Genomic DNA, 17,373 nt, shown 5'->3' with positions numbered 1-17,373 from the left:
CACAGACCACGATAATGTCTGGCATGTCAGTAGAGTTTCCCCATTCCACCGTGGGCCTTAGCCTGGCTCCAGCCCCTGAAATATTCAGGTATTCAGGGTCTGGTGAGGCTGTAGAAAGGCAGGGTTTTCTCGGTTGAAAATCTAACCGTCCGGCCCGATCGGGATCGGGATAATCCAGTATGAACCAATCGCCAAAGAGTCCCACTTTGGCCACGCCCCCATCTCAGGACACGGCTGCACTGGGAGGGCTTTCAGACTGAATAATGGAGTGAAACGAAATGAACATTCAGGCTGAGTGTCAGGCTGTACCGTGGCCTGGCTGCACACTGTGATCTGGGCCACACCGTGGAACCCATGAACTCTTTGTGTCTCTTGTAGTGTTTTGCCCGTGGGATCATCAAGTATTCCCTGAGGGAATCATCTTGCTCAACTAGTATAGGCTGACATGAATTACGATACCAAAAATGCCTCATCATGTTTGGAATACGTTTGCAATATTAATTTTACCCACCGACCGCAGTGCGCCCTGTCTGCAGGCTAACAGCACGTAAATCCTCTCACGTCTATGCCGCACGCATCAGCCAGCCATCTGCCATTATCGAGATCTGAATAACTGTTAAAGCTCTTGTTTAAATGGGGATAACGCATCAAACCTAATATGATCGATTTCTTTTAATTAAGTGGCTGCTGCCGATGGTTAATATCGTTGTTTTTTGTTTACACATCTGCATCAGACAGCATATGGCTATTGAAACAAATACATATGCAATTATGACGTACAAGATGTGCCTGTAATAAATATCACACTACTAGGGCAGCCGGCGGTTCCGCGCGCCGCACAAGGTGCCCTTTTTTTTTTACTTGAGCACCTGCCCCTCAAAATGTCTGTGCACGCCACTGAGTGTCGGACAAAAGTAGTGACAAATAGCAAAATCTACAAGCTCACGATGCGTTGTGAGCTTGTAGATTAGCAATTGTCACTATTTTAAAACATTTAAAAAAGAATAAAAAAAAGGAACAGTTTTGGACATACAAGGTTATCACCCTACAGCAACGATATTGCTGTCAGATAGTCCGACTACGCTGCACCGCACGTCTACGATGAAAACCACTGGCGTCCATGAGGCTGAGAGCTGGCGCTCGCGTTAAATTGACGCTAGAATGATAAACACAGACAATTGCAATGAGATGAGTGTATACACCCATTTTATTTTTTGTCTACTCAAGTTTGATAAATGAGGGCCACTGTATGTTGGTTTTTCCTTTAATTTGTCACCCTGCCCAGGGGGTTCAAAGCCCCGTTATAGGGTCCATTTGGTTCCTTTTTGTACACTCTCTGAGTTACAGACCTATGGGTCAATTTGGTTCCTAACTATCTATCATTTAGCTGGGGACCCCCTGGAACTCCCTCAAGGACCCCTGGGGGTCCCCGGACCCCACTTTGAGAACCAATGCTCTACAGTATATACGTCCTGCCGGCGGGGTTCACCTCACTGTCAGGTGAGCCAGTGGGATTACAACAACAGCAGCGACAACACACAGGAATGTGTGCGGTGAGGAATTAATATAACGACTACATTGTTGAGGTTAACCCATTAAGACCTGGAACTGTGTCATTTTTAGATTTGAGATAAAAAGCATTATTTTACACTTTAGGAGGCTATTCAAAAATAGCAGATATACAAGCTCATAGCGCGGCACCGAGTGCCGCGCTACGAGCTTGTAGATCTGCTATTTTTGAAAAATGTGTGCAAATCTTTGAATATATATATTTTTATAACATTTTTAACTCAAATCGTTGCTTCTGGGGGGTCCCTGGAACAAAATATTGTGATGGGGGTCCGCGGCCAAATACATATCATTTTGGGGGTCCTGGACATGAAAAAGATTGAGCACCACTGATATAGAAACATACGTTTTCCAGAAAACTGTTGAGATTTACAGTAGGAGACATGTAGAATCGGCTTCAGGTCTCAATGGGTTAAAAAACGCAATCTAGCGAAGTACCATAGGCTCGGGTTTTTAGCTGCCATCCCGGTCGACTCGGATGGAGTTATGATTTTTTTTCTACTGTACCACTCATCCTAGGATATCATAATATCAGATATAAGGTAAGAAAAAACGTCGGGCGGAATTCTCCTTTCAAAGGGGCAAAAAGCACCAATAAAAAAGCCACACACAGAAAAGGTCGCATCCATCAGTGCAGAGTCTCAACACGTCCTTACAAGAGGTCTTTACCTCTCTGGAATGTACAGTACAGTTTGTATAAGTGCGTGCCAAACCCTGAGCATACAATATTAGCATGACTGAGAAGCTGTCAACGTTGACCAGGGGGTCCCCCAGGGGTCTGTTCTTGGGGCCCTTATCTTTCTTCTCTCTGATAATAAATCCGGAAAATAGCCGAGCTTGTAGATGGGCGATATGCCATAGGCCAGAAGCTAGGGTCCATGTGGTCGCCCCCGGGGTGAGGTGGGGTGGGGGTCTCTTAGATGGGGATGGGGATGATGGTGGGCAGCTGTCCGATGGGAGGGGGGTTGTATTTCTCCACGCGCATCAGTCGTCGCAGGATGTCGTCGCGGTCACGTGGCCATCCGTACACGTGGGTGTTCTGGAGCCAGTTGGGGACGTGACACTGTGTGACACAAAGTAAGTAGAAAACATCAGTGGTGGAAAAAAATACTCATTTTTTTTCAATACTGCAGTGTAGAAATACTCTTGTTACAAGTAAAAGTCCGGTAATCAAAATTGACTTGAGTAAAAGTACAAACGTATTGGCATCAATGCGTCGCATCGCGATGCATTGTGAGCTTGCAGATCTACTATTTTCAAAGGACCGAAATGTATATAGGGCTGAAGTGGTTCATGCATGTTTTGTAATAATAATTGTAATCTACAAAGTAACTGGTAACTACAGTTATAATATATAATTGTAGTGGAGTAAAAGTACAATATTTGTATATGATATCATATATGACTTATAAATGACTTTTAGTTTTTTATTTATTTTTTATTTTCATTTTCATGTTTGAGATCATTTGTATTCCACATTTAGCTCCTTGGAGCGTGTGTCATGTTGTGTGTTACTGTTCCTCTGTGTACAAGTACTTTGAGGTTTGAATTGACATTGACGTTGACGGTTTTATGGCGGCACATTAAATGAAACCCACCTTCCTGGCTCCAGGGAACAGGATGGGAATGAACCTGAAGTTCTTGCTTCCATTCTGAATGAACTCATTCTGCAGCTGAAACACACACACACACACACACACACACACACACACACACACACACACACACACACACACACACACACACACACACACACACACACACACACACACACACACACACACACCAGTGATGGAAGAAGTACTCACATTTGTTTGTAAAAGTATCAATACCCTTTTGTTGCAAGTACAAGTTCAGTGTTCATAATTTACTTGAGTAAAAGTACAAAAGTATTGGCATCAAAATATACTTAAAGTAAAAGTACTCATTGTGCAGAAGGTCCCATTTCACAAGTTTTCAAAATGTATAAAACATCCCCCAAAAAATTGGTCTCCACCCACCGTTTGGGAAAACAGAGTGGTCTTACCTGTTTGTGTATGTAGACGGTGTTGAGGGTCCGCTCGTCGTTCTCCAGGCTGACAGGGGAGGCCGTCACGGTCTCGTGGTACTTTGGGCTGATGATTATGATGATGAGGTATTCCTTCTGCATGCGTGAGAAGAAAAGGATAAAAAAAAACAAATGACTTGACACGTTCATAACGGTGGCACGAGAGACAACATGAAGAGTAGCTTTGAAGAGCCAGGGCCGACGGTTATACCAACAACATGTGTGCCACTGTGATGTGAACGTGACGTAGGTTGTGAAACCCCGTGGAGAGAACTTCAAAGACCCAGGAGATTAGGGTAGCGTAGGGTAAGTGATTTTTTTGTGGTTAAAACAAAATGTTTTTGTTGAGGGTAAAAGCTCTATATTCTGATAGTAGGCTAATCATTGCTACAGAGTGTTTCAGGAACAGGAGTTTCCCCGTCTCTCCAGCTCTTTCATGAATATAAAGTACATTTTAAGGTGGGTTGCAAAATGTCAGCCAATCAGGAGAGAGTGCCCATTTATCAACTTCCTTTTTATAGTGTTGAAGTGTTCCAGTTCCAATTTTGTCTGCTCTTGTCTTTGTTTCATCACCTCCAATTTCACTTGTTTAATCTGTGTCCTAGTCCTGTCCGAGTTCTCTATCCTGAATGCATTTTCTGGTATCCCGACCAGAAAATGCATTGGTTTCATGGTTTGATATGCTTGGTTTTATGGTTTGATATGATTGGTTTTATGGTTTTATGCTTGCCAGACTTTTGACTACAATACACCCAGAGCTCGCAATGGAAATAAGCCGCTGGCTGGTTTTATCCTTTTGATTATGGGGTGGAAACTTTTACTAGGATTCTTTTCAGGATTCAAATTCAAAAGCAGAAAAAGTAGCAGATCTACAAGCTTTTGAATCTATTACTTTTGAGGCTTTTGTGTGACGCTGAAGTATGATCAAGTAGGGCATTAATTTACAAAATAAATATATATATGGAGATAAGAGGTTTCTACCCGACAGCAATTATATGTTTGTTATGAATAAAGAGGTCAAAGTCAAAGTATATTTTGGCCCCTCTAGTTTTCCCTCTACACCAAATATCTTCACCTCAGAATAGCTTGGGTTTGAGTGGTTAAAAGTGAGTCAAAGGTGACTTTTACTTTACTGGAGTATTTCCAATGTTCAGTACTTTTACTTCTACTCCACTACATCTCAGAGGCAAATATTGTGCTTTTACTCCACTACAATTATTTGAAAACTTTAGTTACTAATTACTTTTTAGATTTTGATTATTATTACAAAACATACATTAACCACTTCAGCCCTAATTAAACTTTGGCTATTTGAAAATAGCAGATCTACAAGCTCACAATGCGTCGCGATGCGACACATTGTGAGCTTGTAGATCTGCTATTTTCAAAAGCTTTTTCTACATTTTATACATTTGAAAACTTGTGAAATGGGACATTCTGCATAACGAGTACTTTCTACTTTTGGTATTTTAAGTACATTTTGATACCAATACTTTTGTACTTTTACTCAAGTGAATTTTTAATTCCGGACTTTTACTTGTTACCGCGTATTTCTACATTGCAGTATTGATACTTTTACTTAAGCTGTTTACCTCGCTGAGGTATCGCTCCATGAAGTCTATCTTGCTGATGCTCCTGAAGTGCTGCTCAAACATGTCGATCTGGAAAACAAACACAAATCAAAATCATGTCAGACACACACACACACACACACACACACACACACACACACACACACACACACACACACACACACACACACACACACACACACACACACCCAGGAGGAGCTTCGCATCTAAGGAGAAAACAAACGTCAGAACGTACGTGGGTGTCGAAGCCGTTGTGTCGCAGCAGCGCCACGAAGTTGATGATTTCGTTGACGTGTTTGTCGTTGTCCGCCTCGTACGTCACGAACACCCGTCCTGTGTAAAAAAAAAGAATATTAGAATGGGTCACAAAATGGGGTTGAGATCCTTTAGGAACGGTTCCTTAACAATTCCTTCTTAATCCATTGATACCTGGAACGCATATGTGTCACTTTAGATGTCTTTGGCTATTCAAAAATAGCAGATATACAAGCTCATAGCGCGGCACCGAGTGCCGCGCTATGAACTTGTAGATCTGCTATTTTTGAAAAATCTTGAAAAAAAATTTTTTAGATTTTTTTCCAAAAACTGTTATGATTTTGATTTTTTTTAAAGAATCGCCTCAGGTCTTAATGGGTTAATGGTCTGATTCCACTCACTCCAGAGGGCCACATTGCGTATACTGTCGGGCAGACACCTCTGATCTCCGTACTTAGTTTTTTTTCATAAATGAATGCTGTACTTCGCCATTCTATGTCACACAAACGTAGCAAAGATAGCCAATCTACAAGCTCAAAACGTGTCGCAGTGCGGCACGTTTTGAGATTGTAGATCTGCTATTTTTTGCTATTTTTGAATTGGAATCCTGAAAAGTAACATTTTTATTTAATTTCAAATGCATTTAGTTATACTTATGTTAACTTTATGAACTTAAATACGAATACATTGGACATAAAAAAGACAATGGAATTTTTATACAAGTCATTGAGCTAATAATATAGACTGAAGTAATTAATCCATTAAGACCTGGAACTGTGTCATTTTTTGATTTGAGCTAAAAAGTATTATTTTACACTTTGGGCTATTCAAAAATAGCAGATATACAAGCTCGTAGCGCGGCACCGAGTGCCGCGCTACGAGCTTGTAGATCTGCTATTTTTGAAAAATCGTGAAAATTGTGCAAATCTTTGAATATATATATTTTTAAAGCAAACATTTTAAACTCAAATCTTTGCTTCTGGGGGTCCCTGGAACAAAATATTTTGATGGGGGTCCGCGGCCAAATACATATCATTTTGGGGGTCCTTGACATGAAAAAGATTGAGCACCACTGATATAGAAACATACGTTTTTCAGAATACTGTTGAGATTTAGGAGACATGTAGAATCGGCTTCAGGTCTCAATGGGTTAAAGCGGGTCATGTTTGCATGTTTGGAATTGTAACAGCTGGAATCAATAATATATCAGTATTCCCATATTAACGTGCGGGCCGCATTAAGTGAAGGTGGGGGCCGCATGTGGCCCGCCAGTTGCCCATGTATGCTGTAGAGCTCAAGACCCTGATGTTAGACAGGAGGGTGTGGAGGGCAGAGATTCAGGAGTCCTGAGTTGCTGTTGGCTAAACCACACTCGCATCGCAACTCTGAGAGTGTACAGATTTGTACACTCTCAGAGTTAAGGTGGCGAGACTTTATTGTACTTTTACTCCACTACAATTATTTGAAAACTTTAGTTACAAGTTACTTTGCAGATATAAATTATCATAGAATAAAACATACATTAACCACTTTAGCCCTATTTTATACATAGGCTATTTGAAAATAGCTGATCTTGTAGATCTGCTATTTTCAAACATTTTAGTCATTTTACTTTTGGTACTTTAAGTGCATTTTGATAGCAATACTTTTTTACTTTTACTTAACTTGTACTTAATTTTGTATTCCGGACTTTTACTTGTAACAGAGTATTCCTACATTGCATTGTTGATACTTTTACTTAAGTAAAAAATGTGAGTACTTTTTCCACCACTGCACTATTTACAGAACGTTATCATTCATCAGTGAGGACACTCACATAATTACAGGCTTTATGGAGTGAAATCAGTCTGGTGCTCAGGCTATCTCTGTGTTGTTATTGTCTGTTTTGTATCTCTGTTTTTATATGGACCTATTGTGTCTGAAATCAAGTCTATCTATCTATCAAATAGTTATCGTTACGTCGTTGCATAATTGTCGTGCTAGGTGTGAATGGCTCTTTATTCTGTATTGTCTCTCAATCTCGTCGGCTGTCTGAGATGAATTCCAGTGGATTAATAGCTGCTTTCCCTCGGGTGAAATACCAGCTGTCACTTGTTGCAACAGCACCACTACACTCATATCATTGAGAAATACAGTGCAATGAATTGAACGCGTATGTATGGAGAACAGCAAGACTGTATATCTGCTGCCAGGCAGAAACCAGCTATGACCAAAGTATTAACTTTTCAGGACATTTTAAAAAGCTGTTAGAATAACACAATACTGCCTCGCCAAAGTTGGCATGGTGACTCTACACATTGTCAGATACTTAAATGTGATCTTATATTATCACCACTTTACTCAAATACAGCTCAAGTGGAGTTAGGAGGTTTTTGACCATTGCTGTTTATTGTTTCCGTCTGACTTCGTCATTCCAATTGATCTGATTGAAGTTGGAGTTAGGTGGTTTGACCGACAGTTTGAGGATCCAATGGAGTTAGGATGTTTAGTCAGAAGTGCTTTTTAACACTTTTCATTGGTTCAATATTTGTAAAACCCACACACAGACAGTGTTGCCAGATTCTGTGAGAGAAACAAGCAACCAGGTCTAGGAAAACCAGCCCAAAAGAAGCGACTATGGGCCACATGAGCACTTTAACATCTACATCAGCTATTTGAAAATAGCAGATCTACAAGCTCACAACGCTTTGTGAGCTTGTAGATCGGCTATTTTCAAATAAAATCTTGCGGGGAAACTATAATAAGCAGATCTGGCAACCCTGCACACAGACTTAAGGGTGTTCAATAGCACTGATTTATAAAACATATGAAAAATGGAGATAGCTGGTTTCTTTCCGACAGCGACGGTATTAAAGCCGGGTCTATGATGCATTAGAATGCGCTTATAAGTGTTATAAATGTTTATAATCAAGCATAACAAGGCTTATTGAAGTATTATAAGTGCTGGTCATAATGCATTATAAGCTCAGCGGAACAGCACATTATAACTACCATCATTTAGTCAGTTAGAAGTTGTTATGCATAATTATAACGAGTGTTATAATGCCTTATAAGCGCATTATAATGCATTATTATCCATTATTAATGCATTATAATGCACTTTTAATGCATTATAGACCCGACCTTAATATCTTATCATAAGGACATGGAGCTGTCAGTGGATATTGTGACTGACAGAGATCCTATAAATGTCAAAATCGATAAGAAAAAAACTAATCTTATTCGAGGCCAGTCACATAATAAACAGGAAAGGTAAATGATAGCTGTCTTTATGGCCCTGATAGTGGTTCACTGGAAACACACTCTAACAGATTACGGTACAGACATGTGTTTGTGTCAACTTTTCAAAGTGGGGGCTGGGTTTAAATTTCAATTCAAATTCAATTCATATAGTTATTGTGTCAGTTTAACCTCTTTCAACCTGGCAGCCCTATTTTTGGGCATGTCGTTATTACTGTCAAATGTTATAATTAAATATACAATATTTTCAGGCTACTGAAAATAGCCTGTGTACAAGATAACAACACGAAGCTTTGTCACACAAAAGCATCAAAAATACAGGCTCGAAACTCGGCGCAAAGCGACGCGTTTTGAGCTGTCCGTTTTCCACCCTGTAGTCTACTCACGCTGTTCCAGAGACAGAGGGCTGTTGTAGGCAGGATTCTTCTGTTTAGATGAACTGTAGTGGCCACTGTATTGGAGAGAGAAAACATCCATCTTTAGTCATTCTCAAAGGAACACAACAAAGAACTCACCAGGGCGTATTCAAATGTGTCTTAATGCTGCGTTCACACGTGCAGATCATACAAAGATACAAAAATAAACAGTATATTTCTCGCTCTGTCGCTTTGTATCTGTGTTGCTCAACGCGGTCGTTGGCGTCATCAAGCGCCGCGTCATCGGAGCTACAGTTGTACTTGTGTATCTTTGTATCTGGAAGTTGGACCCAGCTCAACTTGAATTTCTATCTTTGTATCTTCTGTAGCAGATCTACAAACATCAGATGAATGTTTGGTGGAGAAAGTACTCGGATATTTTACGTAAGTAAAAGTATCAATACTGCAATATAGAAATACTCTGTTACAAGTAAAAGTCCGGGGAACATTTTTTACTTGAGTAAAAGTACAAAAGTATTGGTATCAAAATGTACTTAAAGTACCAAAAGTAATAGTACAATTTTTTTTGAAAATAGCCGATCTACAAGCTCACAACGCGTCGCGATGCGACGCGTTGTGAGCTTGTAGATCTGCTATTTTCAAATAGCCTAGGTATAAAATAGGGCTGATGTGGTTAATGTATGTTTTATAATATGATCATTTATATCTGCAAAGTAACTCGTAGCGGAGTAGTAAAAGTAAAAGTACTGAAAATTGGAAATACTCAAGTAAAGTAAAAATACCTCAAAATTGTACTTAAGTACAGTACTTGAGTAAATATACTTAGTTACTTTACACCACTGCAAGGTAGAAACCTCACCTCAACCCGTAGCCAGCAGCACCAGGAAGTCTGTGGCCGTCTGCGTCTGAAGCAGAGAAACACAAGAATGAGGAAAGAGGTTTCCACAGTAACACAGAAAAACAGAACGGCAAACCGTTGCTGTCAGGCCTTGAGACCTTGTAAGTAGCTAAAATAGCCGATCTACAAATCGTGTGTCGTGACACGATGCGTTGTGAGCTTGTTAATGAGCTTAATGATGTGAGCCCAAATGGTGACATGCCCAAAATAGGGATGGCGGGTTGAAAGTGATTAAAGGGATAGTTCACCCCAAAAATTTCCTTTTTTTCCTATCGATTAGTCACCCCATGGAGACTTGAATTCATGGATATTTTTATTTTTTTTGTCACATTCCTAAGACAATAATTTGATGACCGGCAGCGGTTCCAGTAGGAGACACAAAGGAGATTCTTTGTGTCTCCCACCGGAACCACAGCCGGTCATCAAATTACCGCTACCTACCGGTCCACTGGTCATCAAATTATTGGCTTAGGAATGCGACAAAAACAAGTCTCCATGGGGTGACTAATCGATTAAAGTAATTTTTTGGGTGAACTATCCCTTTAAGTCTGTCTGTGGATTTTATAAATGTTTATCCAACAAAAAGTATTAACAAGAGCTTGGGATTAAATAATAACTACTTCCTACTTCCTACTACTTTCCTGAAAAGTTACATTTCACGTAACATTTGGGGGCTTGTCCGGGATCCTCTGTTGATTCCTCATATCCTATATCTCATTGATTCTCAAAGTGGGGTCCGGGGACCCCCAGGGGTCCTTGAGGGAGTTCCAGGGGGTCGCCAGCTAAATGATAGATAGTTAGGAACCAAATTGACCCATGTGTCTTTAACTCAGAGAGTGTACAAATGTGTGCACACATTTGTACACTCTCTGAGTTAAATTAACATTGATTTTACAATATAAATTGGGTGTCCCAGAGATAGAAATGCCATTAAATGGGGGTCCGCAGCCTAATGCATGGCAAACTGAGGGTCCTTGAAATTAAAATGGTTGAGAATCACTGCTAGAGCTGTAAAAATTATTCTCTTATGGGGGTCCCTGGCATATCTTTTCAAATGGGGGTCCGCGGGCTAATAAGTGTCAATTTGGGGGTCCTTGACATGAAAAAGTTTGAGAACCTCTGCTATAGCTGACAACATACAAGGTTTTCCGCCCGACAGCGACGACAAAACAGGGAACCAAGGGAAACCTCACAGTAGTGGCCGTGGTAAGTCGGGTGGTATCCCGGCCTGAGGTCCGGGTGGGCCATCATCGGCGCCGCCCTGTTGAAGAACTCCGCGGGGCACTGAGCGCAGCAGGCGGCCCCCTGAGGGGAGCAGTAGTACGGGGACAGGGTGTGATGGTACATGTTGGCCGACGTGGGAGGAGGGTTGGAGTGGAGCGAGCGGGGCTGCTCCAGGCTGCCCGGGTTCGGGCTGTAGCGGCCCGGGAGGGACAGGAACTGTCTGGAGGAGTAGGAGGAGGAGCTAGAATCTCCGGAGTAGCTGGGGGCGGGGTCCTTGTGGCTCGGGTAGGACGGCAGGCTGTTGGGGAGGAAGCCCGCGCCGCCGCCGCCGCCGCCGCCGCCGCCGCCGGCGGTCCAGCCGCTGGCGAAGCTGGGGTGGGGGTGGAGCCAGGAGGAGCCCCCGCCCCCCTCCTCCTCCTCCTCCTCCTCCGCCCGGCTGGGGAAGGGAGTGGGCTGGCTGTAGCCCGCCGGTAAGCCGTGAGGAGGCTGGTACGGGAGGTAGCCGCCGGGCGCCACTTGGGGTACGCCGTGCTTATGGGCCGCCCGGTGTCCGTTGTACACAGAGTCTTGGTGGTCGGCGGACGGGAGGTGGTCGGCGGTGGGACCGTTGGTTGGGTCGTTGGGGTCGGGGGTTCTGCTGGTCGCCGGTTTGCCCGGCTCACGCTCTGCCTTGGTGCTCATGGTCTCGTCGTCCTCTTCCGGTGTGTTGAGGCTGGGTTGGAAGAAGCTGCCCTGCAGGCTGAGAGGAGAACACTGGATCATTTACTGCAGGGGTCTTCAACAGGGGGTCCGGGACTCCTAGGGGGTCCTCAGAGTTACTAAAGGGGGTCCGCCAAATCTATGTGTGATATGATATTTTTTACATTAACCACTTGAACCCTAGCATCTCTTTTCTGAGGAGAACTTTAGCCAAAAATAGCAGATCTACAAGTTCACAACGCCTCGCGCTGCGAGGCGTTGTGAGCTTGTAGATCGGCTATTTTTGGCAAAGAGTTATAGGTTTCGAAGGAAAAAAGAGCAGCAAAAGTTTATCTGAAACACAATATTATACAATATAGAGGGGGTCCCTGCTTCATCTCTCTCTCAGCTAGGGGGTCCTTGGCCTGAAAACGTTGAAGACCCCTGATTTACTGCATTTACTAGTTTTCAAACTTTTTCGCGTCAAGGACCCCCTCAATGAAAAATATTTGGCCACGGACCCCCATCTCAAAATATTTCGTTCCAGGGGACCCCCACATCGACCCGCCGATCTATAAGCTCACAACACGCCGTGATGAGAGCTTGTAGATCTGCTATTTAAAAAAATATTTGTATAAATTATATTTCTATAAATTGTCTATCATTTCATTATAGACATATGTTAACTTGTGAAATGGGACATTCTGCATAATGACTACTTTTACTTTTGGTACTTTAAGTATATTTTGATACTATTTGTACTTTACTCAAGTACATTTTGATTACTGAACTTTTACTTGTAACAGATGCAGAAACAGAGTGTTTCTGCATTGCAGTATTGATACTTGATTCTCTCATCACTGGTTGTGGGGACGTGGGGGATTGTTGAAAACACTAGAGGTCCAGAGCTTATAAAAAGGTTTACACACAGTGGGCGTGTTGCTGAGACCACTGAGGTCTTCCAGGTGCTTCTAAAACTTTCCGTTCCAGTCAGCTTGAAACTGCTGTGCTCTACTTTTATCACTGCTTATCTCAATCATCTACTGCGGTGATTTGAGAGAAGTGAAGAAAAATAAATTAGAAAAGGAAAGAAAGGGGGGGGGGGGGACAGTTCCTAAGAATGTATCACATCGAGCCAACCCCAGCACCTCATGAAAACTTAAGTCTGAGTTTATTGTTATTGTTATTATCATTTTAATTGTTATTATTATTATTATTATTACACTTATTATTATTATTATTACAATTATTATTATTATTATTATTATTATTATTTTGTGTGCCTTGAGATTTTGACTTGCCCATGGGTGTGCCTTGGACACAAACAGTTGAAAACCTTGTTCATTGTGTATAATTGTGTGCACTGTGCAGGTGTTTATTATATGTACCTATTGTGTGTAGAGGCTGAGCAGAGGGCCGAGGGCAGCATCATGGACGTCCATGTGTGTTCACTGCAAGATGTTGACGATAACCTGTACAAAGTACAAAAGACATAGTGTATGTGTTCACTGTAGCTGCTTACTATAACCTGTAAAGTACAAAAACATATAAATATACACATGGGTTTTCTATCTGTGCCACCACTGCTATGCCCTATAGCTGTACAATCAAAACCAGCCACTTCCTCCACTCGTGATGTCATATCCAGACAGCTGCTTTTTCAGAAGTTATGGAGAACTTTCCTTATTTTAAATCATTTCCATATAATGGCTTCTTTTTTTTCTTAACCGATTCGAAATCTAAATTCTAAATCTTTCATGTTAAGGACCCGGACCCCCATCTCAAACTATTTTGTCCCAGGGACCCCCAGAAGTAAATATTTTTTACTTTTTACTTTCAAGATTTTTCAAAAACAGCAGATCTACCAGCTCACTCGGTGCCGTGCTATGAGCTTGTATATCTGCTATTTTTGAATAGCCCAAGTATAAAATAATGGTTTAAGTGGTTACACAGATGCGTTCCCGGATTGAATGGGTTAAGCAACTGATATTGTTGTCTAGATACAGTATGGACTGTTCCTTTATATCTGTTACCCATTGAGACCTGGAACGCATCTGTGTCATTTTTTTTTATTTGAGCTAAAAAGCATTATTTTACACTTTGGCTATTTTTGAAAAATCGTGAACATTTGTGCAAATCTTTGAATATATATATTTGATATATACATTTGTAACTCAAATATTTGCTTATGAGGGTCCTTGGAACTAAATATTTTGAGATGGGGGTCCGTGACAAGTCCTTGACACGTTTGAGAACCACTGATATTATAGCAACATAAGTGTTTCAGAAAACTGTCAGGATTTAGAAGACATTTGTAGTCGGCTTCAGGTCTTAATGGGTTAATGATTTGACAGTGTACCCTGTGACGCCACAGAACGTGGACCTCATTTGCATGGCAGCACAGTAGGTGAAAACACCTTGTGTCATTGTGTAGAAAAACCCACGTCCCACATGATGGGGCTGTTGTTAAACCTGTGGTCGTTCTTGTTCTGCTGGTGATAATGATGGGAAATGATGCTTCTTCACACAGCAACGGAAACACAAGGCCTACAGTATGTCATGGAATCGATCAAATCACGCAAACATCTGGGCACGTACTACTACTAATCCAGTGGTGAAAAGTAACTAAGTACATTTACTCAAGTACTGTACTGCACTTAAGTACAATTTTGAGCAGGCACCGGAGGTTCCGGTTGTGGATTCCGGCCGCCTGATGACGTAAAGTTAGCCGATCTAACAGATCAGCTATTTTCTGCAAAGATATTTAATGTAGCCCTTGATGATCTGGTCAACTATAAGTACAGGGCCCATGGGAATCTGGTCAACTAAGTGTATAGGGTTTAATTGTTTAAATCTGATCCATGTCGAAGATCTGTTGAATCTATTCATTCCTACAAGGATCATCAGTCACTATGAAAGATCCAAACATAACATGTCAAGCCTGAGGCCTTGGGGGGTAGGGGTGGGGAGGTGTCAGTGTTACACTGCAGTTGGTGATCTGTCAAAGTCTGTGACTTTGATATGACAACATGTTGACATGAATCTTTGATTTAAAGACGAGTCTGGAAAGAATCACGGTTATTTATGTGTCAGTGTTACTTCATATGAAATGGCAAACAAACATGTAAAAAGTTCACATTAAAAGACAATAAAAAGCCATTTAAGACGTTTTGTAACCTAATTGAAAAAACGTATGTCACCACTTCTTCAAGTACCATTAGGAACATGTTAGCCTACCTAGTATGTATGGCTGTGTAATAAACAACATCTAAACACCAACTCAATCTTCTCAGGTGACCTATCACAGTGGTTCTCAAACTGTGGGTTGAGACCCCCAGGATTTCTTTTTCTTTTTTTGGGGGGGGGGGGTCCCCAGATGACAGTGAAGAGACCATTTAAGGACTTATAAGAGCTTTTTAATACCTACAAAAAGAAATTAAGAAAGAAAAGAAAAATACCATTACTGCCTCAAAAGTAATCAACAAACTATACAATAAAAACTGGTCAAAGGTTGGCCAAATTGTCAAATATTTTCTCAATTTTCTATATCGCTCACACTAAACGTAATGCCTCAACTCCTACAATTCCTGGTGCTTATCAGGGTGGGACAGTAGAGTCACGGTATTCCATAGGTCGCCAAATTCGGAATAACACCAACAGAACTTGTAAGTTTGCTTTAATGCCCCAACCACTTGGAATGAACTACGGCTTAAATTTAAGATCTGTTCCCCCATAACATATATGGTCAATTTAAATCTTTGACTGCAGACCTACCCACAAGTGTCTGCAACTCCTTTTAAATTTGTGTTGTATCACACGATTAGTTTTTGTTTAGTTTCTGTTTAGTTCAGTTTTGTTTTATGAATATTGATTTGAAAATGAAAATGAAATTGTACTGTGATGTATCTCGACGACACTGAAAATAAGGGCAACCTCAATGTCCTTCGAGAATAAAGAAAGGTTTCAAATGAAGTGTGTTGTCTGTTGACCCAGATGTGGCTGTTGCTGACCTCCGTACGCACACACACACACGCACGGCACGCGCATCACGCACGCGCACACGCGCACACACGCACACGCACACGCACACGCACACGCACACGCACACACACACACACACACACACACACACACACACACACACACACACACACACACACACACAGGGGGGGGGGGGAGTGCACCCGAACGCAAATCTATAAATCTGTGGTGTTGTGCACTATTTCGATGCCTCTTCCTTTCTGCCCCCGCCTGAATATTCATGTTTATTAAATATGAATAAACACAGTTACTACAACATATGATTATTCATGTTTATTAAATATGAATAAACACAGTTCCTACAACATATGGATATTCATGTTTATTAAATATGAATAAACACAGTTACTACAACATATGAATATTCATGTTTATTAAATATGAATAAACACATTTACTACAACATATGAATATTCATGTGTATTAAATATGAATAAACACATTTACTACAACATATGAATATTCATGTTTATTAAATATGAATAAACACATTTACTACAACATATGCATATTCATGTTTATTAAATATGAATAAACACATTTACTACAACATATGCATATTCATGTTTATTAAATATGAATAAACACATTTACTACAACATATGCATATTCATGTTGATTAAATATGAATAAACAAACCATTCCTTCTTTGCTCGTTTTAGAAGCTAAACCCTTCAATATATACGTTTATACATATAAACCTGTAATATAACCAAATTAAAAAAGGTTTTCTTTAAACAAATCCAAATGATAAAAATTGATGTCTTGTTGTCAGTGGTGTAAAGTAACTAAGTAGGCCTACATGTACTCAAGTACTGTGCTTATATGTACAATTTTAAGGTATTTTGACTTTACTGGAGTATTTCCAATTTTACTGTAATTTTACTTCTACTCCACTACATCTCAGAGGTAAATATTGTACTTTTACTGCACTGCAATTATTTGAAAACTTTAGTTACTAGTTACTTTTTGTAGATTTTAATTATTATTACAAAACACCTCATTAACCACCTCAGCCCATTTTAAACGTTGGCTATTTTCATTTTTATACATTTAATACATAATGATACCATGTGAAATGGGACATTCTTTACAATGAGTAGTTTTTACTTTTGGTACTTTGAGTACATTTTGATGCCAATATACTTTTGTACTTTTACTGAAGTAAATTTTGAACACCGGACTTTTACTTGTGACAGAGTATTTCTGCATTGCAGTATTGATACTTTTACTTAAGTAAAACATGTGAGTACTTGTTGTATAATAACTTAAAGGATCACTTCCTTACCTTTACATGCAGGTGAGTCTTATAAAGTGTGGAAGTATAAACACAGTGTTGTCTAGTTTCAGGATGAAGGTCTAATTCCTACTGTAATCCCATCTGTTACAATGTATCATAATATGTAGTTATTGATACGTAGTAACTAACATTATAATAAAGTGTCTTTAATC

At 40.6% G+C, this 17,373-nt stretch overlaps 1 protein-coding gene across 2 annotated transcripts; it reads right to left on the bottom strand.

Annotated features, from left to right (window-relative positions):
- Window positions 1-1,753: 1,753 nt before the first annotated feature.
- traf3ip2l (TRAF3 interacting protein 2-like) lies at window positions 1,754-17,373 on the bottom strand. 2 transcript variants are annotated; one of them, XM_080430363.1, is made up of 10 exons: window positions 17,210-17,373; window positions 13,269-13,352; window positions 11,172-11,941; window positions 9,940-9,985; window positions 9,090-9,154; window positions 5,444-5,541; window positions 5,209-5,277; window positions 3,596-3,712; window positions 3,168-3,242; window positions 1,754-2,632 (listed from the first exon to the last, which is right to left on the bottom strand). In XM_080430363.1, exons 2-10 carry the CDS (start codon window positions 13,310-13,312, stop codon window positions 2,486-2,488), a joined length of 1,431 nt encoding a protein of 476 aa, XP_080286489.1. In that variant the 5' UTR covers window positions 13,313-13,352; window positions 17,210-17,373; the 3' UTR covers window positions 1,754-2,485. The 2 variants fall into 2 exon arrangements, with proteins under 2 accessions (XP_080286489.1, XP_080286490.1); XM_080430364.1 differs by lacking the exon at window positions 17,210-17,373 and having other exon boundaries at window positions 11,172-12,000; window positions 13,269-13,310.

Source organism: Gymnoscopelus braueri (genome assembly GCF_963280865.1).
Source record: "Gymnoscopelus braueri genome assembly, chromosome: 6".
NCBI classification, from domain to species: Eukaryota; Metazoa; Chordata; class Actinopteri; order Myctophiformes; family Myctophidae; genus Gymnoscopelus; species Gymnoscopelus braueri.
The sequence above is the reverse complement of the archived record's forward strand: the minus strand, read 5'-3'. Positions and strand labels throughout refer to the sequence as shown.

What these genes read in the sequence shown, in the direction of transcription:
- traf3ip2l (XM_080430363.1), bottom strand. Translation starts at nt 13,312, where the DNA reads ATGATGCTGCCCTCGGCCCTCTGCTCAGCCTCTACACACAATAG. An exon ending in CCCTCTGTCTCTGGAACAGC is followed by an intron (nt 5,542 to 9,089) that starts GTGAGTAGACTA and finishes TTTTTTACACAG; the next exon opens with GACGGGTGTTCGTGACGTAC. An exon ending in TGGAGCGATACCTCAGCGAG is followed by an intron (nt 3,713 to 5,208) that starts GTAAACAGCTTA and finishes TCACGCATGCAG; the next exon opens with AAGGAATACCTCATCATCAT.